Consider the following 27,770-nt stretch of genomic DNA (forward strand, 5'->3'; position numbering starts at 1 on the left):
CAATACTACAGAAGCACATTGCATCGATCGGTATTGTTCACTGGGCAGCCGAACAATACTTCAGTGAATACTTAGGCAAGAGAACAGACTGCTGTGTCCTTGTAAGGGAGAAGCCTAGTGATTAATGACAATATTATTATTGGAGCTGTGCCAGCGCTGCCAACCCCAGGGAAGCTTCCCAAAATCTAGGGATTGTAAACCTTGTTTAGGGAAATAGAGAAGTGTGTTTAAATCTAGGGAAATTTTGTGCTTAGAAGAAACCACTGCTGCAGTCGATGCCAGAACGACCGATACGTGGAACTGCTGCTCTGTTTTGATTTTGGTAACCACAAGTTACCTCTGCATTACCATGCGAAATACAGCTTACGACTGTGCTGCAGTACAGTGAATGCATCTCACCAAGCAAACGGCAGGGTGTGGATGCCCTGGGCACTGTTAACGAAGCGCTGCTTTTACACTATCGCCGTTGTGCTGTTGATTTCTGTGCATTTAGAGGAAATATTGATCTGTAACCTGTGAAACAAATGCATTCTGAAACGCCAGACAACCCAGGAAGGCAAATCTCAGTGTAAGCGGACAGGTACATACCTAGCGCTGAGCACGACAGGGCGGTCGTGGTGCTGAGCATCTGACTGGATGTGTATACTAAAGTTTACCGGAAACCACCCATAAGCAGAGCAACCTTGACAGAGTCCCAGTGGTGAGGTGTTTTGGCGAGTTTTGGGATGGAGGAAAGACAAACAAGTTGGCTGCATATCTGCTTGCTCCACTGCAAGTGACCTGCAAGCACATAAATGTGGTGCTGCTGTGCCAGTACATGGCATGCAAGAAAAATTTATTGCGCATCTTTTAAATTAGTGTCATGAAGCACATGGCACACTGTTTTGACTGTTATAATCTGCAAGAGTGCTCATTTTTCATACTATTTCAAAAAGACTCGGTGTAAATCTTGATCTGCATGTTGAGCAGAATATTAATGTGCTGGAGTCTTTTGTGAATATGCCTTCAGGCGAGGCTGAGCTTTCGTTTTTTCCAGGTTAAGGACTTGCACTGCGACATCAGTTCAACTTGAGTGCAGTAACTTATTGAAATATTTTAAAGGTGAGCTTAAAATTTTTCTTAAACATATAGTTTGTAGTCTGTTTGCTTAACTTATTTTTACTGAAACTGTTATGAAACAACCACACCCTGCAGTATATCTATGGAAATCTAGGGAATTATTTTTGTCCGAGTTAGCGGGAACTGGCTTTGGAAGTTGGAAGCACTGAATTCTACTTCCTAAATTCACATCGAGGCTATGATGGATGATGTAGCGGAGGTTCAGAATTAGGTTGACCAAGCGGGGTTCTTTAACATGCCCCCAAAAATGTAGTACATGAGTGTTTTTGCAGTCTGCTCCCATTTGGATGCAACTGCCATGGCTGAGTATCGAACCAGTGGCTTTGTGCTGTGCAGCTGAACACCAAAGCCCCCTGAGTGGCTGCACTGAGTGGCTCACTGCAGAGATTGTATAGAATACGAATTTGTAAGTGAATCTGCAACTCCCTTCTGTTTATTGTTGCCCCTACGAGCAAGCTAAACTTTCACAGCAAAGAAAGAATCATGGACTCTCCTGGAGAGCCTGGGAGATTTCTCTGTTTATGCAATTTTAACTTGCCCTAAATTCCCTTCCCCTGTCCTCTTTCTCCCCAGATGGTTACTGCCAAGGGGGGAGGAAGTGCCCGTTTGCAGTAAAATTACCTTGCTTATATCATATGGCATCTATTCTATATCACAGTGTAATATCTTATACAGCATAGCCTATGTATCTCGGTCAGCAATCTGCACCTGTGTAGTCTGCAAGTACAAAACATAACTAAAGAGAAAAGCTTTCATCATTTATTACCACTTGGAGGCCTCTAGCAGGGTATTACATAAGTTGGGAGGTGGGAGGAGGTGGGGTGCGTGAGCGCAATAAACACAGCGGTCATGAATTTGCAGAGACGGTTCATCTAAAATCAATGTTTTTTTTTTTTTCAGCAGTTGTCTTTTTTTTTTTTGCTTTTCTACGCCTCTAAGTCACACTACGAACAGTGATAAACGATGGTGGCACAGCAAACAGCATTGACACGACCCCGTGTTCTACACACACACATTTGCACTTGTTTTGCTCCCATGTAACGATCGAATGAAATCTCACCTAGCCCGCAGACTGTCCGCATCACGCGATATTTAAACACGCACAGGCCGCGGATTGCCAACTGCAAATCACTACACTTCGGTGCCATCTTTCTCGAGATTTCTAATCACAGCACGAGCCAGTCCCTTGAAGTGGTGTCTCCACGCGCCACCATGCTACCTGGTGGCGGCGGTGGTGCCCCTTGGTGCCACGGAGTGGTGACAGCGGCCATTTTCGCTCTGAGCAGCGCCTGCAGGTGTGTCCACTGCTCGGTCTGCGCGCGCAGCGAGGCCTGCTTCTCGCGCAACTCCTTCTGGCGCTCCCGCAGGGCCTTGCCCCGCTTCTCCTGCTCGGCGATCTCGTGACTCAGCTGGGCTCTGCACGAGTATGAGTGTAGCATGTGTACGCACTGTTCAAACTGCAGTGAGGTTGTAAAGACAAATGTTACTATGAAGTAACCATGGCAGTAAAGTTCCACCCCCTAACTTTCATTGTCACAAAAAGCTGTCCGCTGCTATAGCAGTCCCCGCATAATAATAACAACACTTTATTACCAAACAAGTAGCAGTCAGAGCATACAGGCCTGCCAAAACCACAGAACAAGGGCTTGAAGGGTAGCACTTGGCAATCAGCCAGCAAATCACAGATAATCAAAACATAGCATGAAAAAACTTCCATGTTCGAATGGTGACACCTGGACTGTTATACTAAAAAACGGTACGGCCCTGTGGAGCTCCTCTAGGCGGTAGCTGCAGCAACGGCCCACATGCTGATAGTTGTCCGAACTATGGTGCACCCAGCTTGCAAGATTTAGAATACAAGGTGATTATTTTTAAGTGTTGTGGAATTTTTACAAATAGCCTGTTGCAGATAACATAATTCTAGCTCTTGAGCTGGAATATTCAGAGAGATGGACATTCCACGAGAAATCGAAACACGTAGTCAACTTATTGACAAAAATCTACTAATTATATCTTCAGAATTAATTATTTTGAAGCACATATTGCGCACCGCCTCTCCCTGACGGCAGCGGGATTGCAGCCCAGCGCCTCCAAGATCCGCCTCCTGCAGGCGAGGAAGAGAGCCTGACGACCTGGGCCGTCTGCTGTGCCTCAACAACCTCGTCGAGAGTGTTGTGGACTCCCAGCTGGCATGAGCTTCTCCGTGCTGGCGGCCATGGGGATGCCGAGCACCTTTTTGATGCTCTTGCGCATCAGCACTTCGAGCTTTGCCCTCTCGTATCCGTGCCAGCGATGCGCGGCGGCCACGTACGTGATGTGGCTCACTAGGAAGGCGTGGTACAACCTGAGGAGGTTGTCCTCCCCCAGCCCACCGCGACTGTTGGAGACCCTAGTGATGAGCCTGACCATGTTATCCGTTTTGGTGGCGATACGAGCGATCGTCTGTCCATTACAACCATTTGCCTCGATGAGCATACCGAGTACGCGGATGACCTCCACCTTGGGAATGACCTGCCCGATGGCCGTGCGAATGGAGATGTCAACCTTTTCCAGAGGCACCTGACCCTTGGGGATGCGCCTCCTCCTGGTCGGTCGATACAAAAGGAGTTCGGACTTGGACGGGGAGAGCCGGAGCCCCGTGCCCGCCAAGAAATCCTCCGTGCAGCTCAGGGCCGCCTGTAGGGATTCCTCGACTCTGCCTTCACTGCCGCCATCGCACCACACCGTGTGAACATCTACAATAAATTTTGAGCTGCGCTCTACGGTAACGTTCAGATAGGGAGCGTTGTGGGCACACCCATATACCCTGCTCCGCCGTAGCCTTCGCAGTGCAAATCATTGAAGAAAGAGCGGAAGCACCGCGAACGGTATGTTTGATTGCCTATAACTCCGCTTCTGGCGAACGCATTGAAGAAATATTTGCGGCGAAGTATTTCTGATATTGTCTAATTTAACTTAAATGCATTTCTGGACTTCGATAAAAAGTGGTTCTGGGGCCCTTTAATTTGCGTTACACCACGTGTGTGAAATCAATGCAGCCAGAGATCTTGCATCGGTCGTCTCCTCTGACCGTGCTTTCAAAAGAAGGCGAGTCGTGTGCCAGACTTATTCTTTCTCGTCCTGTGTTCCTGCTCGAAACCAACAAATGGCGCTTCCTACCTGTCATTCAGTGTTGGCTGAAGACACTCAGTCCAGAAACTTCGTACTCAATATCGAAACTACCGAGATGATCGTACTTATTTTCGGTGTATAGAATGAACGTTAATATGCTCATTCAATGCCGATGTGTAACTTGGGTGATGCAGTTCGTCTTTATTTATTTTTACATACTGCAGCCCTACTTAGGGCTATGGTATGTAGGAAACGTTTCTGCCCTTCGCTGACGCCGAATGCAAGAGTGTGGCTGCAAGTGTGTGGAATGCAAGAGAATGCAAAGGTCTGGCTCTGAAGCAGAGACTTCTTGCTCGCACACCACCATTTGTTATCGCAGCTTCGGCAGGAAGGAAGCAAGAGAAAAGCAGAAGGCAGGGAGGTTAACCAGGATAACGTCCGGTTGGCTACCCTACACCAGGGGAATGGGAAAAGGGAACACAAAGATGACAGGGAGAGAGAGGAGGGAAGGAAAGGCAGTATACTTTCACAGTGTCCCTACCTGAGGGAAGTCTGGCTGTCGGACCCGGCATCGGCTGCGGGGTTTCCAAGCACGCCACGAGCCTTGAGGAAGTTCAGCTGTACTTCGTGGATCCGGAGGCTGTGCTGGAGGAAGTTTAGCTTGGACTCCTCGCTGTTCAGCTCACTTCGGAGGCTGGACACTTCCTGGTGCACAGAACGTGGAATCGGAAAAAACAAGAAGTTCACTTAATAGAAGCTATATACGCGTAGCATCACAGGTCTTCCAATGAAGAGTATACATTGTGGCCGCTAATCATATGCGTCCGCAATCCACAGCAGATCACCACGCATATCGTTCGTTCTCTCACCATACCCTTGCTCTGAAGAAATGAATGTGACATAACCGGCGATCTTGGTGTCAACTAAACGCGCTCTCTCTCTGATCGCACATCTGTACGCCATTGCTATTGCTTTCGTCGCCATGAAATTTGACGAGTGACATATACTGCTCCAATCGCATGACCCCTAGCCCACATTTGATTCTCCCGCCATCATTGCCGGTGAACGCGCGTGTATAGACTGTTGGCTGAACAAGCAGCTATATAGGCGGGGATCATCCCTTCCTCTATCGCGGGTACGCCCATCGTGAAGTTGTCGCTGGCCGCTTGGAACGAATTTTTTCTGATGCGTTTGCTGGATGTCGTCGCCGCGACCGCGTGCGATGACGGCTCTGTAATATGGCGGCTCTTATGCGCTCTCTAGCTCTTATTGCACCTTTATTTTACGAATACTGATAACATCGTTCTCCTATGATTGTAGCGTGGATAGTGCGCAGCACGAAATAGACATGGCGACTCCATGCCAAAAATATATCAATAGTTCTAGACATGTGTCTGACGGGGAGTATCCGATCCTACACACACGCCACTGCAGGTCTTTCGTCCGTGGTCCCTCTCGGGTACGAAGGCCTGCATTTCCGCCTCTCACGGCGGCACCAAAGCCGCCTCCTGTTCGCGGCGCTTGTGTCTCGCCGCGCGCTAAGACGTATAATTCTTTAACTCCTTCCGTACCGCGCCCATTGGGCATCGTTAGCCCTCTGTCGATGGTTTGAAACGCCGCTTTCGAGACCTTCCCGGCCGCTCACGGACGCACTGCACCATCAGACGTGAAAGAGGAGGAACTATATTTTTGTTTTCTAAGCATTTCGCTTTTTTCTCGCCGAGCGGTGATTTTTAAACGCGCTTCGAAGTTTCGCGATCATCAAAGCAGAACGCAAAAATGGCCGGCTCCGGAAACTGCGCGCGCGCTTCGGGAGATCGCAGATATTGCGATTCCGCTGCCTCTGTGGCTAATCTGATCTTATCGATGCATCGAATAGCAGCGAGTCAGAGGGCGCTGACTTTTCGTCGGACTTTTTGAGTCTGAAAGCGACGACGACGCAAACCAACCTGGAACATCGGCGGCCGCAGCCCGGCACGACCAACTGTAGTGCTTGCAGTTAAATTTTTGCAGCGAAATACCCGTTCAATGAAAAATTTTGATTTTTTTCGGAGATAGTGCCTAATAGACGGCAATACATTTCGTATATCTCATAATTTTCGTAACATTTTTTTCTTAGTAGATAGAAGCGTGTCTTTACAAACGTTGTTCAATTTTATCGCACAATCTTGTTTTTACAATTTAGATCTTTTTTATGACATACATTTCGTTAATAAAACTTCTACGCGTGCAAAGTGCATTCACTTTGCTTTCTGTTTATGTATTACATTAAATATTTAGTGCAGTAGTTCCTTCAGAAAAAAAAAAATCTGCCGTAACGTACAAACAACACCTATTTTCCGCATGGTAGGGAAAGAGGTAAGTCATCTCTGTCAACTAATACGAGGTGTGCGCAAAAAGAAACCGAGCTTTTGAAACAGCGCGCCAGCCGGAGAGGGAGCGCGTTGCGGCTACTGAGATCGCTCTGACCGTTAGTTGGCGAGCTACAGCCGCTGAAGTGAGCATGGGCACAACCTGTTCGTCGGATTAGTGCCAAAGTGACAATAAGAAAGCTTGAACAACGCGCGCGCGCGCGCGTTTGTGTGTGTTTGTGTGTGTGTGTGTGTCGCACCCCTGCGTCTTCTCTGGACCTAAATAAAGTTATTTAACTCACTCACGCACTGCTACGAGTGGTTTAAGCGTTTTGATCGTGGCAGAATGTCGGTCGGTGATGATCCCGAGCCCGGAGACCTTCCACATCAACAGAAGATGACAATGTCCAGAGAATTCGTGCTGTGATTACTGGAAATCGTCGTTTAACTGTTCGAGAAGTTGCTGAGGAAGTGGGAACCAGCGTATGACCATGCCATCAAATTTTGCGTGGCAAACTTGAGATGCATCGTCTCAGTGCAAAATTCGTGCCGCGGTTGTTGGCTGGTGATCAGAAACAGACCTGTGTTGAAAAGCCAGGAAATGCTTGCCAATGACAGTGAAAACTTCCTTAGAACACGGTAATAGGCGATTAGACGTAGGTTTATGGCTATGAAATTGAAACTAGGGTGCAGTGGGTGGGCAAAGGGTCTCCTCGTCCAAAAAAGCACGCATGAGTCTGTCAAAGATCAAGATGATGATGTTTGTGTTTTTCTTACTGCAAAGGGATTGTCCATCAGGAATTTGAACCACGTGGTCAGATGGTAGGCAAGGAAGTCTACCAGGGAATGCTAGCGCATCTCAGAGGGGCTGTGCGCAGTAAGAGACCTGAATTGTAGGAAAACCAGACTTAGATGCTGCATCATGACGCTGCGCCGGCTCACGCGTCGCTCCTTGTAGGCAGCTACCTAGCAAAACATCACACTCCCGTTGTGCCCAATCGACCGTATTTTCCAGACCTAGCCCAGCAGGCGTTTTTCTGTTTCCCAAACTTAAAGTCACGTTGAAAGGACGTCGTTTCCAAACCACAGATGAGATTCAGGAGAATACAAGAGACCTGCGCGCGCCATCCAAGAAAGTGCGTTCCAGGAGGCTTTCCAAAAATGGAAGAAACGATAGCAACAGTGCATTGACAGTAGAGGGGACTACTCTGAGGGGGACAGTGCTTAAAATATTGTATAATATACAATAAAGATATTATAGCAAAACTTCGGTTCCTTTTTGAACACACCTCGTATGTGTGAAGTCGAAGAGGAAGGCAACATAACGCTCTTGGCTGTTTCTTATAATGCCACTTACGGCTGAGCCATAACTGAATGTACGCCACTTGAAAGTGACTATAAAGGAACTTACCTGCTCCAAACTTGTCATACTACTTTCCAGGCCTGCTGCGCATGTATCGTAGGCTGATTTCTTTTTCTCGTACTCCATTGTCACGTCCTGTGAAGAAAATGAGCCGGAGGTCATGTCTATTAAAGAATAAGAAGAAGCCGGCAGGTGGTGTTGCGGACCGTTACACTAAATATAATGCATTCGCTTGGAAGCATATATTGCTTCCGCGTTGCTGCGATAAGGCCCCTTCACGAGAAAGTTCCGTATCGGCACCATGTTCCCGGTTGGATAGCGAAGGCAGGGGCGGGTGTAGAACTAGAAAGAGTTGGGTCATGATGCCTCCTCATGTACGTGCTGTCGCAGTTCAGAACTGACATTTCGTTTAAGTCGTGTGAGGCGCACCGTATACGTATTTTTGGTATCGCAACACTATACACGGGCAGGGACTGTCTGGAAAGTGCACCACTGTTTGATGCTTAATTTCGTATTATTATATTGACAGTGTTGCTCGATTTTACCTGGTAGCTTTTCCGGAGTGGTCTCAGGTCTTTTATGGCCGGCGCCAGGCGCCCTTTCCTTTCGGCGATTCGCTTGTTGAGGTTAGTCACCATCGTGGACATATCTTCGAGGGTCGCCATCTTTGTGTCGTCTAGCGTGGCCTTGTTGCCGGACAAGTTCTCCAGAGCTCCCTGCAGCCGGTGGTAGCCGCGAACGCCATGTTTCTCTTCGAGCGCCTCCTGCGACGGCACGGGAGCTGTTGACAATGTATCATCCACAATGCATCATCCACTATGTATCATCCACAATAATTACAAATAATTGCTACATTTGGGCGGATGTCTCATTTTTCCTTTAATCCACTTAGCAATTGACGAAGCCGATATGCATAAATGAAGCGCGAATCACACAGTTAAAACACAAACGCAAGAATGATGATGGAAGTTATGATGGCGTGGCTTCATATTAAGATGCAGCTGTATAGTTTTACCCTACAAAGAGCGGTCGTTGTGTCGCGATCAATGGTACCAACATTTGCTGTACCTAAGTAATAGTTTTCAGATTTTGCTCATTGCATCGTTTCGTAGCCGGTGTCCCCTATATACCCACGTGCTTTCTGCCGTTCGATCAACCAGAAGCCTTGAAAAGAAGGCACCGAAGAAGCTTGAGCTTGGCGTGGCGTTCTATGTGTGGACAATATGCTCAGTTTTCTCCGTATTCGAGAAGCCATTCTCACCAAATTTTTGTTAGGCCTAAAAACAATGAGCAGCTTACGTAACACTATATATGCACAGAACGCGCAACGTACGCGTCACCTGTAACGTTTTCGCTGCTGGCGCATGTTTTCGTGAATTCCAAAAGCGGGCTGGAGTGAGCTAAGCGGGCACATCTGGGTGACCATAAACGAGAAGGCTGCACTTTCACCGCACTCTTAGTGCTGAGAAGGAGAAAGCTCTTTATTTAATCTGTTTTGCTGTCGTGTGGCTCTCTCTCTCTCTCTCTCTCTCTATATATATATATATATATATATATATATATATATATATATAAATGTGTACAGAACAGCCAAGCATCGGTTGGATCACAGGACCTGCAGCAAAAGAGGCATAAAAACTTAAAAGTACGTAAGAATAAGAGGGGAAAAAAGCGAATTCACTTATGTTCCGGCCGCGAGACGGACCTTCGTCGGAGCAATATATATATATATATATATATATATATATATATATATATATATATATATATATATACATATGTCTTCTTCTCGTGCCTCTTGACTGAGTGTCCACTTAGGGTGTGGGAGGACGTGGCTTCAAAACCTACTCTGTCCAGCGGTTATACCCAAAATGACACAGGCGTCCAGCGGCCCCACAGTCGGCTTTCGTTAGGTGTGAATTGTTCTATGGAAGGAGCCCGCATCATGCAAATCACGTGGAACCCGAAGGGCTCAAAAACCTTGTAAAAGGGGGGGGGGGGGGGAGACTGAGCCGCTACCATGCCGGCAGTTACCCATGTGGCATCCCAACGTCTAATTAGGCGTGGACGCGCTCGGACCGGGGACATACGCCTTTTTCCAAGCATTCAGGTCCCGTAATGGCCGAGCACTTGACTTGGAACACGCTTTTACCCATTTTGCTGGTATGTACCCGGTTGCAGCTCTGGTCTGCCCCCAGCAGCTGTGGAAGATGCCCTACAACAAGTCTGTCGGTCGGACAGGGGGCGGCCAGAGATATAGGGTCCTCCATTTGTGATGAAAACCCGCCGCACAGCCGAGCACCAGGCCGGGGGGCACTTATAGCTGTATCCATTAGAAAAGCCCGTGAGTGTCTGGCGGTACCTGGATTAGAACCTAGCACCTCCTGCATACGAGGCGGCTGGTCTACCACGAAGGAAACCGCTGCATTTAAACGCAGCGGTGGCCAACTAATAGAGCATCCGCGTCGTTAAGCGCAGCCGCGGCTTAATGGTAGAGCATATAGGGCATCCGCCTCGCTGAACGCAGCATTGGCCTATTAGTGGCAGAGCAGCCACCTCTTGCGCAGAAGGTATTGGGTTCAAATCTCAAAACTCACCGGTTGTTTTAAAGGGTAGAGGTGGTTGTTGAAATTGTGAGATCGAAACCGATGTGTAGTGAAGTCATACCGGCTTTGCAGAAATCCTAAGACTAGTAGCGCTTTCGAGATATCCGTCTCCAAAATCCGCTAACAAATGTCTCGGCGTTACTGTTAAAATCGTCCCGATTTGTTTTAGCTATGCTTTTAGAAAACGTAACTGCAACGCCCATGTATTATGTAGCACATTTTAAGGTTGCATATCCCTAAAGTGGTGCTAGTTATTTAATATTTCTGCTAAGCAGTCATGACTTCACTACTCCTTGGCTTCGACTAAAAAATACATGTGCCCTAAAGTTAGTAATTAATGTTAATTATCACATTTCAATTAGACAAATTATCGGTGGAATTTTTCTTGCTCCTAATGTCCGCTTAGCCACGTAGCCTTTTCACAAGATCGACAGGTGCCTAGACATGACAGCGTTTTTTTAAAAGGAGTGTTCTGCATAAAAAGAAACACCCGATATTTACAGAACTTGTATTGTTGGCGCTTAATATACAGAAAACATTCTTCATCGGAGAAGGGTGATCCAGTAACAGTTTCGAGAGCAAGTCTACTGCATCAAGGTCTGAAAATATTCAGAGAGTCTCGCAGTTTTGATGAACAAGGTTGGAGGGACGTACTCAACGTCCATTTGAAAACGTAAGCCGCCTTAAGCCTACATGCAAGCCTCCCTACCTTGGTCGACCATTACCCGTCGCGGTGGCAGTCACCGAGGTCGCAAGTATCATCCCGCTTTCACGCAATCTGTGCATTTGCTTGATTAAGGCGATTTCACCGCGTTGCAAGCTTCGCGCACTCACCAGAGTCTGCGTGAGGTCACGCTCCTTGTGTATGAGTATCTCCTGCGTTCTGGCCAGCACACCGGTCTCGGCCCTCAGCTCGGCCAGCTCCTGGCGTTGCTGCTTGTACTGGCTGCTCTTGCCGCGCAGCGCGTTCACGTACTTCTTGAACTGCAGCCCGTAAAGAAAGTTTGAACACTGGGCACAGGCGTGGCCTGCCTCGGCGTACCTCGTCTCCCTTGAGGACCTGCTCGCCGCCGGCGACGAGACTCTGCTTCTCCTGCAGCTGAGCCTCTAGCTGGGACACCTGCAGTCGCAGCTCGTTGAGCGTCTCTGCGGCGGCATCCTTCTTGCGCGCGATGACCGCAGCCTGCGGATGAATTAAGGGCACATATGCATGTCACGCATACATGCGTGTTCTTTTGCGCTTTTACTCTTATTAGACTGCGCATGTCAAGCACTCATCCAGATGGGGAATTCTGCAAGGCGGAAGAAGTCCGCGAGGCATTCGTCCTCGTGCTGCCTACTGCTTCCTGGTTAGCTGTGTCGCCGTCTCGATATACGAGAGAGCTATCCCGAGGGCCACAAATCCTTTTAACGAAGGCAAGAGCAGGGTAAGTCGTGACTGACGACATCATCGCCTTCTGGCGTGGCAACGACATGCAATGACCCCGTGACCGCCCGCAATCACCTTCGCGAGTGATATGTCATTCATGCACAAGGCAGGCAACTCCAAATGTTCATAATCTCGTGTGGGAATGTGAAGGACTCGAGAAGTTCCGGGAAGGTGACCAAGAAGAAGGTGACATCGTTTGAGGACTGGGTCCGACCACGGGCTATCGTCAAAGATACATTTAACTCACTATATGGAGCTTCGCGTGTAAAGCTTCCATAGCTTCCAAGCTACACCCATAGCTCCTTTCCACTTACTCACTTCCCCCAATAGGCTTAGAAACATAATTTAGATATGGCATTATTCTTCTGCTCAGGGGCAAGGGTTATGCTATACAATTCTAAAGGTAAGGCATATTTTTCAGCGTACTCCCCGAGTGCGTTTTCGAGCCACTGCCCATCGTTCTGGCACCTCATACTGATTTCTGCAGCGCAGAATCAGACCAGCGCAGCATTCTGCGTCCGAGATGCAATGTATAGCGAAACTCATGGTGACGGCCGAGAGCTTTTAATGAGCATATAGGAGTGGTCAGACAGAATGTCGTTACTTGCGCGTCTGTCGGTCTGCAAAGATTTTGCGGTGTGTACTTCGAAGGCAGTGGTAGCTTTATACTGTATACACACTCATTGTCTTGGTAATCTAATTAAAACGTTATTTCTTTCTTGGAGGGACGTATGCATGGTGTAAGGTCTGTTGCTAGCACGGTAAACCGCAAGGACGGCCGTTTGGAAACACGAAATCTTAATGCACTTGTTCAAGAGCTCCGAAGAGATTTTCGTGGTGCGCCGTATTTGCTTAGCATTCACTTTCTTCACTTGACGCTTCTAGTTGTCTCGCGATTTCCGTGAATACTGCGCGGGGTGCCATTACCACCATCATTCTGTAATAGCGCCACTGAGGCAAAACTGTATACCTAATTAAGTCATGGCAAAACCGCGTATTATAGCTATACATACCTGTTGCCTGAAGAGCGTCAACTTGTCATCGGTCTGCTCTTGACTTCGCATCTTGTGCTCATAAAGAGTGTTGATTTCCTGGTTCTCAGTCTGGACCTGCACCGAAAAAACAGCAAACATTGCGACTGTTGTTAATTGCAGTTTAATATGCCAGTTACATCATCTACTTGGTAACCTTGTCTTAGGTTGAATTTATAGATGACGCTACGGCTGCGCAGCTACTGTCAGCTTGCAGTTCAGTGTCGAAGGAAAGCAATTCTCTTGCGGAAGGAATGCTCTCGCGCTGTCGGAGTCAGTCAATTTGCTGCGATTGACCTTTATTTGCAGCAAGGTTTCTCTATACGATACTATGGACAGATTTCAGAGGGCTATCAAAGCAGAGGCATGCAGTGGCCAGAAGACGTCGTCCAGAATTGCTAGCTCATGGGAAGCTCAGTATACTGGCCTTGGACAGTTTACCGTGCATTTGCACTTACCTTCGCCTTTAGCCTGTTGAGTTCGTTTTGCCCCATTGCTGGTTCAGCGGCCACTTCTGCAGGTCTCTTATCGCGTTTTGACAGGCGGATATTTCCTTGGGCAGCTTGTCTCGCACCAGGTAGCCATTGGCTCGGACCTCTTCCTCCAGCTTTTTCATCAGGCCTGCGAGGACAGAAGTATGAAGAAGGCCCCCTTCGAACATTTGCTCATGATGTTTTCGATCATATACTTGATGCAATTACTGCTGTCTTTACGTATATGATTCCAGCCAAAGCGTCAGAATATTCGCACATTTTCGTTTTACTTTTCCTGTTCTTACTCTTTTTGAAGCTTACAGTGCCATGTCAGTTTTTTGATGGCTCATGTCGTCACACGTGCTAATTACTTTTATTGCCGCAGTTACATAGTCTTCTGACGCACGTCGCGCTATAGCGCGCCACCGCCATTGTACGCCATACTTTCTCTCGCCCCTAAATCATTTCTCTTTAAAGCTTTAGCTCAGAAGCTCCTGTCGAAATACATTCAAATTAAGAAATCATTTTTCTCTGCAACCACTGCAGCGAATTTCATGAGGTTTGTTGTATTTTAAAGTAAAAGCTAAAATCTAGTGACCGTAGGAATGATATGTTTTATTTAGGCCGTCAATATTTTTACAAGAACTGTTTAAAATTGCAAAAGTAAAAAAAAAGAAAAAAAAAGAAAAAGAAACCTTGAGTAATAAAGTTTTCAACTCTAGCTCAGTAACAAATAAAGATATCACAATTTTGTAAACTGCACTTCATAAGACGTCTAAAGCGGACATAATTGATGTATTATACATTGATCTCAAGTATACCACTAATTTATTTGTGAGTAGGACTTTTGCAAATCCTTCATACACATTGTAACAATTTCACGTAAGTTGTAAACCTATGTATCAAATTTGTCCGCTTAATTTAGATACTCAAACAGGTGCAATTTACAGAATTGCGATATATATTTTTGGTGCGGAGTTAGGGATCTGTAAATTTCGTGCTTCTGCTGTTTTTTTACTTACCTTTTTTCTGCAATTTTAGAATAAAGCTTGAGGCCCAAAATAAAAAAAAAATCCACTTTCTCAGTTAGTGTTTAACTTTTTCTCTCAAATGTAACAGATTTCATTCAAGTTGGTCCAGCGGTCGTCTCATATAGAATCATTTCTGCGTTTTACAGGTATTTGAATAGGCAGAACGGCGTTGGCCCCGAGCTAAAGCTTCCTCTTAAGAATAGTGGAATCGTGGCAAACGGTAACCTAAGTGCATATTTCACAATAGTAGCCAATTTAAGGTTGACAGATACCTCCTGGTGTTGCGCCGGCTCCCGAATGCTGCAGGTCTCTTAGCTGCTGCGTTAGCCTGTGGATCTTTTGCTCGCAGTGGTTCAGCTGCAGTTAAATAGCAAGAAGTACAGAGATTATGGTCGACGGTGTATTAAATATGCATCGATTTTCTTATCGGTAATCTTAAAACACGTTATCGCCCTTGGACTTTGTACGGAACATAACGGCGATGCCGACGGCGAAGGCAGAAATGCGCCTGGAGTGTCCATATAATTGCTAGCGCAATAAAAATTGCACAATATTTCATTGTCACGGAGCCCGTGATAGTCACGAACATTAGGGCTGTGACTGAAAGATGAAATGCAGTATTAGTGCGTATACGCGCACGAGTGCGCGTGCCCCATTTTCAGCTTTCGTTGTTGCCATGTGTGTCTTCAGTGTTCAGCTGAATTTGGGAGATTATGATTACTGCGCCAAGATGGCAATGTGGGCTTGTTGGTGATCCATTACGAGCAGTATATAGATGTAGCACGTTGCGGCCGAGGACAATAGAAGTAGTGACAGGACATACTTGGCGCTAGCGCCACCTAGCGCCAAGATGGCATGCCACTTTCACCGTCCTCCTACGTCTACGGTTTGAATTGCGATTAAGTAAGACTTACTTGGAGAAGCAGCTTGGTAGGTCAGAAAGGGACGTAAAATACGAGACCAATGGTGATACCACTTTGGACCTCCCGCGCAAACTCTTGGCCACGTAATAAGTTTGGCAGCGTCAAGCCGAGGCTATGTGTCTGCTTATTAGTAAAATATTACTAAAGATTATTCCAAGTACCGTCTTGAATAAACGATCATCAGATTTTACAAGTTGCCACTCAGTATACCTGCGCAGAAAGGATCCAAACGCTCGGTTACGTTATACGATTCCGCGAGGGCACTACGGTGCCACGAGCGTGCGGTTTAAGCGCAAAATTCAAAAAGAGAAATTCTACCCTTATTTTCCACGCAAGTAAGTATAAATGCATTGAGGGTTTTGATGAACTAATCTACCATAGTACATTGTTTGTAAGGTTTATATTTAGTGTCCCTTTAAAATTTCGGGGCGCCCGATAGCTTGCGAATTCACACGGACACTTGTATGCTGACACAAGTTGTCTGTTCATCTAATCAAGTGCAATTTATTTATTTGTTTGTTTATTTATTTATTTCACATATACTTTCAAGGCCCGAAGGCGTTACCGAAAGGAGTGGAGTGAAAAAAAAAATAATGCAGTAAAAATACAAACAAGAATATTATCAAAAGACATTCTGAACAGCGGTCTTGAAGTTCGTAGAGTCGGTGATGAGTGCGACTGATGCAGAAAGGCGATTCCAGTCAGTGCTTGTCCTAGGGATGAATGAGTCACTGGAACGGTTTGTGCGGCAGAATGGCACTCCGACTTTAAGGCTGTGGGCAGTGCAGGACGAAATATAAGACGGAGGGGCAAAAATGATTTCTTTTAAAGGGGGTTCAAACGAAGAACTTTGTGAAAAAGGCAGAGCTAGACGGGCAGAGCTAGACGGGATAATTTGCGGCGTGATAAAAGATCAGGTAAGTTAAGAGTTCGTTTCATTGATGAGTTACTTGCATAGCGAGAATAATTAGATAAGATAAAGCGTGCACCGCGGTTTTGAATACTTTCTAGATTAGAAACTAGTGAAGACTGAGTCGAATCCCAAATGGCTGAAGCATACTCCAATTTCGAGCGAACTAAAGTTTTGTAAAGAGTTAGCTTCAGGGAGCAAGGGGCAGAGCTAAAATTACGGCGTTAGTACCCAAGCATCCGGTTAGCGTTATTAGTAACATAGTCAATATGCGAATGCCAAGAAAGGCTATTTGATATGTGAAGGCCGAGATACTTGTAAGAGGTAACCGACGTCACAGGAGCACCATTAATAAAGTACGGGTGCGTGGCACTGTTACGAGATATTTGTATGGTCTTACACTTATTTGAATTTACTTGCATGCACCAATTAGAACACCACTCAGGCGGTTAAGGTCGTCCTGCAGTTCTTAGGAATCGGAAGGATTAGTAATTTTACGGTAGAGAACACAGTCATCCGCGAATAGTTTTATGGAAGAAGAAAGAACGCAGTTCGGACGATCGCTAATATAGATTAAAAAAAGAAGTGGACTCAGGACTGAGCCTTGAGGAACTCCTGCTGGAACATTAGAAAACCGAGAATTAAAAAAAATTATCCACTCGAGTACCTTTACGTCCAGGTTAAGTTCAGTCAACTTAAGCACAAGTAAATCATGGGTCACACAATCAAAGGCTTTGCAAAATCAAGAAGTACGCAGTCGATGTCGGTATACCTAGATCAGAAATTGCAAAAAGATCCTTAGTAAATTATAAGAGCTCTGTTTTACACGAAAAGAACTTACGGAAACCGTGTTGACAGTGGTTAAAAAAGGAGATGGATTCTAAAAACTCAGCCAGATGCGAATATATTATATGCTCGAGAATTTTACATGAAATGCTTGTTAGTGAGATAGGCCTGTAATTGCTGGGTAAGTGTGTGTTAAATGATTTGTGAACTGGAATCACCTTTCCTACGCACCAGTCATTTGGAAGAACAGACTGCTGCAATGACTGTGTGAAAATGTGCGACAAAATAGCAGACGAAGTGACAACCATTTATTTTTGAAAATACGCCAATTTTCTGCAACACAGCGCTGATCACAATTAGCGATGTAAGAAGCTGCGAAAATTTCCATTTCATGCAGCGGTAATCGAAGCCAAGTCGGCTTTGCTGTAATCGCGGATGACCTTCGTAGTTTTCTTAACAGGAGCCCGTGTGTTGATAGGAAAAGTGAGCGCAAGGTGATCACTCAATCCTTTTAAGTTAAGAATTGGGGGAACTACATCAGGGTTTGTAGTGAGAATTAGGTCTCGTATGTGAGATGAAGAGGCAGATAGGCGCGTAGGTTTCAGTACAAGCTGGGTGAAGTGGAAGTCCAAACGAGTGTTTATAAACTGAATACTCTGAGAAGACTGGGACGTTGCCATGTCGTTACGCCAAATGATATCGGTAATGTTGAAGTCACCAAGAAGGAAAAGTGGTGAGTTAGGGTATCTGGCAACTAATTTGTCTAATGCATCGTGAAGGTAATCGCAAAATGATGTCGAAGCAGTTGGAGATCTATAGCATGTGCAAAAATGACATCTTTGTTGTACCATAAATATTCGTACCTATTAGCGCAGCGAACTCGCGAACTACTAGCAGCGCCTTCATCCAACCGCACTGACTGTAAACGCCGTACTACAATTTCTAGAGAAGTTCTGCAGTCTATCCGAAAATATGCTTTATATCTTGCTAAATTTTTGGTTATTATTTTTCGTTCTTCTTTGCTGACTTACCAATTGCCCAGTGACTGGAGGACAGCCAGAGTTGTGCCCATCTTTAAAAAGGGAGACTGCCTAACACTAGGAAATTACCGTCCCTTTTCACTAACTTCGTCATGTTGTAAAATGATCGAACACATCATAAGAACTAGTATAACTAAATTTCTGGAAGAGCGCTCTATATATCGACTAAATTTCAACGTGGGTTTCGGAAAGGATTTTCAACCGCAACCCAATTCGTCCCATTGTTTCATTCTCTTGCATTAACACTGGATAGACACGGTAAGCTAAATATGCTTTTTCTTGGATTTCTGTAAAGCTTTTGACAAAGTTCCTCACGGTGAACTAATTTTCAAACTTAGAACAATAGATATTCCAGAAATTTTTGTTTGTTGGATTTCAGCCTACTTAACTAACCGCAAACAATACGTAGATGTAGGAGGTGAGCTCTCGGACTGTCTTCAAGTCACATCTGGTGTACCACAGGGCAGTGTGCTAGGCCCTTTGCTATTTATATTGTACAATAATGATATTGTTGATGTTGTTAACCCTGATGTAGAAATTAGATTATTTGCTGATGATTGTGTCCTGTTTAAAGAAATTGTTTGCACTAACGATTACCAGGACCTCAACGCTAGTGTGGGTAATATACATGAATGGTGAAAACAATGGGGAATGTCACTAAACACAAGCAAATGTGTCTGCCTTCCAGTGACTCGCAAGAAGAATTCGCTTTCATATACTTACTCATTAGAGTCTTTACTATTACAACACGTAAGTTGCTACACATATATCGGTGCGGCACTGACTTCTAACCTACATTGGAATCTTCATATTGATAATGTTTGCTCATCAGCCTTTCGCAAGCTATGTGTCCTGAAACATAAACTTAAAATTGTTCCTACTAATGTTAAACTTCTCTGTTACATTGCTCTTGTGCGACCAAAACTAGAATATGCGTGCATTATATGGGACCCAATTAATTTCCTTTCCCGTTTTCCTCTGCTAGCTTCAATACTAGTTAAGGAGGGAAGGTGTTTGAGGTTCAAAGTCGGCGTCCCTCGATGAGTCTCTCCAGTGCACGGTGGCAGCGCGAAGGAAGAGCCGTTGTCCAGTAAAGAGGCGCTTTATTCAAACGCCCAGGCGTTTGTCCGGGTCCAAGCCCGAACCTACGCTCTCCCTCATAGAACTAAAACACGACTCTTTAAACCCTCAGTGGCACAAAGAGTCCCAAACGAGCCAGTAACACATGCGGGTTCACACAATTGCAAACAATAACACCAACACTTTCATTATGGACACGGCATTGGTCAAAAGCATGTCACAATCTACCACGCGCAAGGGGATAGGTTCACTGGAAGACACGTGTCATCTCACTCTCCCTATACGTTAGACCACGAGTATTGCCCTTGATGTCCGCCGACACCGGAAGCCAGGCTCGAGCTCGCACTTGCCATCTTTGTCTACGCACCAGCCCGCGGGCTAACCATCTCCCGCAAGAAGCCGTCACACCAGCTGAGAGAATGTTCCCACGAAGCTATGGCTATTGACGATATGTGTGCTTGACATTGGGCTGCCTAGCTGCCAGCACAAAAAAAAAAAAAAAAAAAAAAAACTCGGTCACGTACTCCGTGCAGCTGTGGGCCGGGTCGCTTGAACACCCCAAAGGCCGTAATTGTGACCCGAAGGCGATCGCGCACAAAAACGCCCATCGGTCGCAGCCGGCTAACTGGTCGTCAAAGAATTTCCGTTCTCTCCAGGCATTTTCAAAAGGTGCGCACGGATGCCAAACAGTGACACTGAAACCGGGTGGCCGTGTGTCGCGTCGCTTCCCCGTCCGGCGGCGAGGCCCACAAACAAACCACCGTAGCGGCCGAGAGTGCCAACGGGACATCTGGGAAGCTCGGGGGCGTCTATCGGTAGCGGAGTCTTCAAAAACACCCCTTCCTCTTATCTTCATGCCCGTCTCCCCGAGCGCTTCCCATTCAGCTAGAACCGTCTTCCCTTTAGTTCCGAGTGAGGGTGCGTATCCGGCTACTCTTCTACGGCGCAACCACTAAGCCGCATTTCTTTCCATGCGTGGGTTTTCCGCCGCGTCCCCTCTTCGCGGCGCCCTCCCGCGTCCTTCGTTTGCGGTAATTGGCCGATACAGCAGCGTGATAAATCGCCCTGCACTTTGCACGCATGAACTGGGCCGCACAACAACAGCAACACCAACTCTGTATGCACCATTTCTAAAAATTCTCGCGGCTACATGTTCGTTGTAGATTTGTGTACACCTCACATTGCCTTATACTAAACGTAACATTGGTACTCTTGAACGTATTCACAGAAAGGCTGTAAGGTTCATATTTAACAAATTTTCCGCATTAGACTCGCCCTCTAATTTAATGCAAACGAATGGCATACCACTTTTACAGGCACGAAGGCTAACATTTAGATTAGAATTTCTTTCCCAACTTTTGAATAACAAACTACCTCTAGATCTATCACCGTATTTATCACCCTTAATTAGGAGACCCACCCGACACCACCAACAAAACGCGCTAACGCCATATTTTGCTCGCACTGACCTGTTGGAATTTTCTTATTTTTCAAGGACCATGCATGATTCGAATTGCCTTACTGAAGCAAGTGATCAGACTATGAATTAACGTTTTTGAACCTGCATCGGTATTATTCTTTCGTTGCTATATGTCTTTTGGTTGTTGCTGCTTTGTTTGCATTTGTATTGTCCACCCTGCTTGGACCTTCAGTCTGCAGCATTGAAAGATAAATAAATAAATAAATAAATAAATAAATAAATAAATAAATAAATAAATAAATAAATAAATAAATAAATAAATAAATAAATAAATAAATAAATAAATAAATAAATAAATAATCTACAAGGCAAACAGTTCGCAGGTTCGAGTAATGCGGAATCACGCGCAAGGCCACAACTCACCGCGTCTCGCAGGCTGTTCCTTTGCTGGGCGAGCGTCTCTGCCCTGTCCTGTTCCTCGCGCAGATTCTTGGCCAACTGCAGCAGGACGTCCTTGTTGCGCTGAGTTTCGACCTGCGACGTGTTGACGACAAAATTTTGATTTATCGGTATTTTTAACCCTAGCCGGATAAATCGACTTGTAAGGGCATTTGTATTCCAGCAGCTACCGACGTAACCGAGGTCGTCTTACTTCGGGAGCGACACGACATTGCTGAAGAAAGTTCCCACGACATCGTTAAACTGTCACGACCTGCCCTGACGGGTGCAGAAGCTCGCTTTGCTTGGTATACGGGTGCTGTAGCATCGTTGATTAGTGACGTAACAATGCTGCGACCGCTCATCGATTAAACTTACCTCGTTGGAAAACGAATGAACCGTACTATACGTCCCTATTGCACTGGGCAGAAACCGTAATTTATGGTCGAAGTAAATAGTCGCACGCTTTTGACAATCGACTATCCTTCATAGAAATATGCACCTCACTTCAAAAGCATTACGTCTGCATCCAAAGCCAATAGCGGTGCTGGGACATCTCGGGAAGAAAGCGGTATTACGGTTTTGCTTAGTGTATGTACAATCTTTGTTAGAAGTACCGGAGCCGCTTGAGAAAGTTTATCGCCGGCCCTGGTGACGGTACTCCGGTAGCACGCTCTGCGAAGCTCTGTGAAATACTAACGCTACTTCGCTCAATATCGAGTGCTTCGCAGCAAGAAAATGCTACACTGATCACTGGGACCGGTGACTGGCTCGGTCACGCGTGCAGTGGCATCGACACTTTTCACTAATGTGAACGCTTGGGCTTGTTGGTATAGTTGCGATTCATATTGTGTTTGAATGCTAAACATGGAACGAGGGACCACAGAGAAATGACAAGCACGTAGTAATATTTAACACTAAGTTCTTTTCGTGTTTCGAGTGAAATCATTCAGACTGAAGATAGTTCCACTTGCTTGTCGTTCCTCTTCTAGTCCCGCATTTGATACAAAAAAGAAAGAAAGAAAAAGAACGTAATAGTTTTAATAAAAGACGGCATGCTTACCTTACGGCGAAGCTTGGCGATTTTCTTGGTCAGCTGCTCGCGCTCCTGCTCCATCTGGGAGATGTCCCTGCGCAGCTCCTGGGTGTTAAGCCCGCTGGCCTTCAGCGCTTCCCCCATCTTGTGCGCCTCCTTGAACTGCTCCATGGCCGCTTCATACTGCGTGGATCAACGTTCTGGTTCGTGTGTGCCGCTCGCTCAGAGTATTCTTGAGAAGTGCCCGTCTATTCGCGCGCGAAAATAATAAGTCGAAGTTTGCGATGTTGCTGACTAGACGGGGTGTTTCTTTTATTAGACCATTAAAATTCGCCTCCGGTAGATAGCACTGTTTTAGTTCTTGAGCTGAAATACTCGAAGAGGCCTACATTACTTGCGCTAGAAATTGAAATGCATAATAAACTAAATATAAAAAGAATCGCAAATTACCTTTTCAATTAAAACTTTACGGCACATATTGAAATTTACAAATTGTAGCTGGTGAGTTCGCATGCAAAGCGTATTCATTTGGAGAGAAATGATTGGACTCGCCACCCCCAGAAAGTCGACAGTAGAAGAAAAAAAATGGCCGCGTATCTGCGTGCTTCGCTGCAAATGTCGTCGAAAGACGATAGTCTTCTGCCGGCCGTACTACATGAGTGCTGGTCTGATCCGCGGCCACCCGTGATGCTGTTCTCGTACCATTTCCGTCCTGGCATGATAAATGCAATGGAGGTTTGTTTGAACAGATTTCAGATTTCGCTGCCTCAGACAGCGCTTCCTTTATGTTGAATCGGCCGCATCTGGCTGGCATTGATAAAATTGAGGAGGCGGAATCGGCCGCATCTGGCTGGCATTGATAAAATTGAGGAGGCGCTGCGTGAGACATGGACGCCATCTGGCAATACATCGGGAAACATGAGCTTGTGCAGAGGGTGTCCTTCCTCCATGGCAGAGGGCGCTCGTCGGCGCGCAGTTGGGGAAACACGAGCTTGTGCAGAGGGTTCCCTCCCTTCGTGGCAGACGTCGTTCGTCGGCGCGCATAGCATGGCATTTTGAGCGCAGCTTAAGAAACTAGGGTCTTTAGAGTTACGTATCTATGTATTTTCTATTAAAGGAACACACCTCCTAATACTTACCTAGTGATGTGCGCCTCAGATATGCGTAATATTTACTTTTTGATCGATAACGTTCACAAGTATGAACAGCCGTAACAGTTTAAGTAGTTTGGGCGGTAAGCAAGTGGTCCAACTTTGGCCGGGTGGCTGAATCGGTTGACAGACAGACAGACAAACAGAAAGAAAGAAAGAAAGAAGAAAGAAGAAAGAAAGAAAGAAAGAAGAAGAAAGACAGACAGACAGGACAGACAGACAGACAGAGAGACAGACAGACAGACGACGGACGGACGGACGGACGGACGGACGGACGGACGGACGGACGGACGGACGGACGGACGGACGGACGGACGGACGGACCAAATTTTCAGCGTTTAAGTTCCCCAAGAAAGACTTCTATTCATCAGAACTGTGCAGCCACACACCTACGAGTACAAGCAATTCACTCAGCACATAGTTCACAATTATGTAAAGCGACCAACAGCGACCATTGGTCCTTTGGAAGGCACGATTTTCAGAGGTGCAGATCGCCGGACCAATCTTCTACAATCGCTCCTTTTAACATTACGTGTTCTACCGCGTGAGCTTGGTCCTACACGGAAAGCGTGCAGCCGCCGCTTTCATGAGCCACGCAAGTGCTGCTCCCGTATTACAACACGTGGCGTATACCTGCGCGTAGAGCGCCTGCAAGTCCACGTCCCCGTCCAGTTCGGGCGGCAGTTCGACCCTGACGAGGAATCGTCCCAGGTAGGCCCTCTTGCGTAGCTCGGGCAGGCCGCGCAGCGTCCACTCGAGCACCGGGAGCACAGCCTCCTTTGCACCCGACACCAGGCCCTGGCGGAACGAACCTCTGCGGACGACAATGTGAATAGTGTGAGTCACCGGCTGTCCGTATAGCTTTGTTCTTCTTTTGCAGACAGTAGTTTCGCTTAGTACGCGCGAGAATGCTTCGTGAGACTGGACGCGGGGGTTGTGGATCTGCTAACAAGCCCAGAATTACAGCGGCAGGGTGTCTCAGCTTTGCCAAGGGGTCAAGAGCCTCTATTCAAGCAACTCGGCTCGCTGTCATTGTGAAACTCGTCTGCCGAAGGCTACGCGTTTGTCAAGCGGCTGTCGTGTGGCGATGTTCGTGTGAAAGCGCAGTCGCTGCAGGTAGTCCAAGCTGCAACGAGCCGACGACCGACGGTGGGAACGGCGTCGGTTGCTGCTTCTCGATTACCTCGTCATTGCGTCATAATCGGGAGCGAAGGCGCTACATCATGAGGCTGAGTTCGGCGAGATGGTGCGACATCGTGGACGGGATGCTGCGAACAATTCGACCACTCCGAATGGCCGGGACAAGGTCATTGAGTTCCCTCGTCTAGTGAGCTGGGGAAAACGACTGCTTCAAAGCGGACATCTTGGATGTTGCGTGCGGTGTGTGCTCGGACATGCAAAGTGCTCACTGCTAAAGAATGTAGTGTGATCCGACATGAACTGTGCTTCGATTCAGCTATGCATACTGCTGGGATCTAGTGTGCTTTGATTCAGCCATGTAGACTGCTGGGTTCTGGTGTACTCCCATAATCATGGAGTCAGTTATAAATATAGGTTTATTCGATTCAGCCAAGTTTCTCTGCACCTTCTGCACCAATTAACGGTGCAGTGCACCTAGGCTTTCGATTCCCCGAGGTGCAGCGGTTCACCCTGCACCACCGTGCTCGTTTGCACGGGGTGCAAGGCAAGGTGCCGCCGCGGTGTTGTGCACCCTTGAACCTTGCAGTGAGTGGGTGCAGCCTGGCACACATAACTGGCACCTCCTGCACCTTTTCGTTTGTGGTGTCGTGCACCTTTTTTGAATCGAACAAACTTTATGTAGGATAAACCCATTTCTCGTTTCCTTCCACCTCGCGACTTCATCACCTCACCAAAAGCACCTCTCAGCGATCGAGACCGACGACGGCGTGAGTCCGCACTTCCCGGTATAGCGCAGGCCAGCTACCACGTTTTAAGCGCACCGGCGGCCTTCGCAAGCGACCCTCTATGTGACGCACGACTGCGGAACACGAAACCGAACCAGAGTCCCAACAACTTCCTGTTATATCGTGTGCATTAAGCCGCGAACTGTTAGCGAGACGTAGCTTCGGGCTGGCTGCTGATCTGGTAATAACGAAGTGGAGCGTATGAAGAGCAATAAAAAGGGGAAAGAGACAGGCGGCGACTATAACTGACGGGGTTGTTCCAGCAGAGCAAGCTGCTAATGACGAGTGCTGTATCATTATCATAGCGCTATCTTCCCCGCTATCAACCAAGAAGCTGACTTGTACCTCGACACAGCGGACCGTGTGTAAGGACGACAAACTCTGAAGTTCTTCCGTTAATAATTCTACCTTGCAATGCGATACATTTGTCATGCATTATGTGTATAACCTGGGCTGTTTTTATTTTTAACCAACGAATTTGCTTTCTGTCTTTCCCTCATTCTTTTTTAGTGTGATGTGGGAATGACTATCACAATGTGGAATCTGGAATCAATTTTTTTTTGAGCAGCCTGTCCTGCGGCACGGACGTGCATGTAAATAAAACCGTGCAGGTCATCCTCATGCAGAACTTGCAGTGGTGGCTTAGCGAACTTATTGTTCACGAGACAATGCCTATAACTCGGTTTGACCCGCTCGTCATGGTGATAATCGTACGTAAGTATTGTCTTTCGTTGGCCGGCTGTATATTACTTAATAGTGTATGTTCGCTATCACCATATGGAACCTGCTTTGTTTCACCTTGTTTGTATTCCCCCTCTTTTGTCATTCCGAATACAGACGAGCACCTTAAGTAAAGGCGTACCGGGAAATATTATGCATCGAGCAATGCGTTCACGCAGTCAACTCGCAGACCCGAACAAAATTATATATGCGTGTCATTCAATCGAATATCAACAGATAGTCTATAGAAAGGAATACGTACTCAATATGAATACAAAATTTATATAGCAACTTCTTTAAGGGAGAGCTCCGGAACACTCCACATCGTCGTCACCGACGTTTATTATTTTAGTCCTATAAAGCTGCATCTGCAAACTTTCGTTATTCTAATTTTTAATTCGTTTTTATGCACAGCTCGCCACGTACCGGCCTGCGATGTCAGGTGGAGGCTTGTACTTCAATATGCGCAGGAAGGCGAGGTTTTTCATGGCCAATTGCTCGGGATCCTCGCTGCGAACGTCCGCTTTCATCTGCAACCAGCGAACTGAAGTCAGTGACGCGCGCATTCCTGTAGTGCTTACACAAGTCGCCTCTCTGTTCGCAGCCAGTGCAAGCAACGTTCAGGACCAGCCAAGCAGGAACAAACAAGGGATAGGCGTTCCACTGTTCAATATGCTGTTGTCGTTGTTTCCCCCAAAACTGTGTCGCGCGTACACCTTATTCACGGGTGATTAACATAGAGAGGGTGAAAGACGCAAAATCCATGCAATGTTGTGCAGCTGAAACTAAAATCTAAGAAAAATTAAAGAAGGCGTGTGGTGCGATGACGATATGTCAGTCCGGCATTAGGGAAATATATCCGCGATTTCATTAACGTTTATAATGATCAAAAGAAACGCATTATAATAGACACCGGGCCACAACGGAGAGTGATGTTCTATACATGTATCGAACAATAAGAATCTCATATTGATTATACACTAAATTGCATCAGCGTGGCGTGCATTAAACTTGGGTCGCCTATGAAAGTCAATCTTCTTTCTGGGATTTTACGTGCCAAAACCAGTTCTGATTATGAGGCACGCCGTAGTGGAGGGCTCCGGATTAATTTTGACCATCTGAGGTTCTTTAACGTGCACTACAACGCAAGCACACGGGCGTTTTTGCATTTCGCCTCCATCGAAATGCGGCCGTCGCTGCCGGGATGCGATCCCGCGACCTCGTGCTCAGCAGTGCAACGCCTTAGCTAACTTAGCCACCGCGGCGGGTGCAAAGTCAAAAACAAGCTTTTGCGTGCCTATTTCTTTTTTCATTTTTTTTTGTGCTTGTACTTTCCTGTATATCAGTTCACGTCGACGATATAGCTTAAAGTACAGATGCAGCACACGTCGGCTTACCGTGATTAAATGTGACAGCAGTTTCTTTATGAAACTGTATTAGATATTTTTTCAAAGTATAACTGTGGTGATCTACATCTTCCAGTTCGTGGTCAAGCAAGCACAACAAGGAAAAAAAAACGAACCGCAAATTAAAAACTAATAACTAAGTGCCCTTACCTTAACATTGCATAGTCGCATGCAAGCAGCAACAATGTTAGCCCGCGGGTCATGCTTTACAAACCTTGGGGTCCAACTCGGCGAAGACGTCATTTAACGCCTGCAGTAGCTGGTCCGGCCGAAAGGCATCGAAGCTGATGAGGTTGAGCTTCTTGTTGAAAGGTTCCTTGTTCAGTTCCTGAACGATGAACTTCAGTTGCTCGCTCATGGTGGCAGCTCGGAAACGCAGTATCCGACCGAAAGCGACGACGGTCGATCTTTGAAGCGGTCG

General features: G+C 46.5%; 1 protein-coding gene across 1 annotated transcript; it reads right to left on the reverse strand.

Annotated features, from left to right (window-relative positions):
* Positions 1–7: 7 nt before the first annotated feature.
* Positions 8–27,770, reverse strand: LOC119441805 (intraflagellar transport protein 81 homolog). Its single transcript, XM_037706427.2, is given in 15 exon segments — positions 8–2,535; positions 4,772–4,935; positions 7,993–8,079; positions 8,490–8,708; positions 11,385–11,534; positions 11,593–11,733; positions 12,993–13,088; positions 13,469–13,521; positions 13,524–13,631; positions 14,787–14,871; positions 21,097–21,207; positions 22,175–22,330; positions 23,932–24,112; positions 26,370–26,473; positions 27,564–27,770. Coding segments are annotated over 15 exon segments (2,049 nt in total). The 5' UTR covers positions 27,708–27,770; the 3' UTR covers positions 8–2,285.

This window comes from Dermacentor silvarum, chromosome 2 (genome assembly GCF_013339745.2).
Source record: "Dermacentor silvarum isolate Dsil-2018 chromosome 2, BIME_Dsil_1.4, whole genome shotgun sequence".
NCBI classification, from domain to species: Eukaryota; Metazoa; Arthropoda; class Arachnida; order Ixodida; family Ixodidae; genus Dermacentor; species Dermacentor silvarum.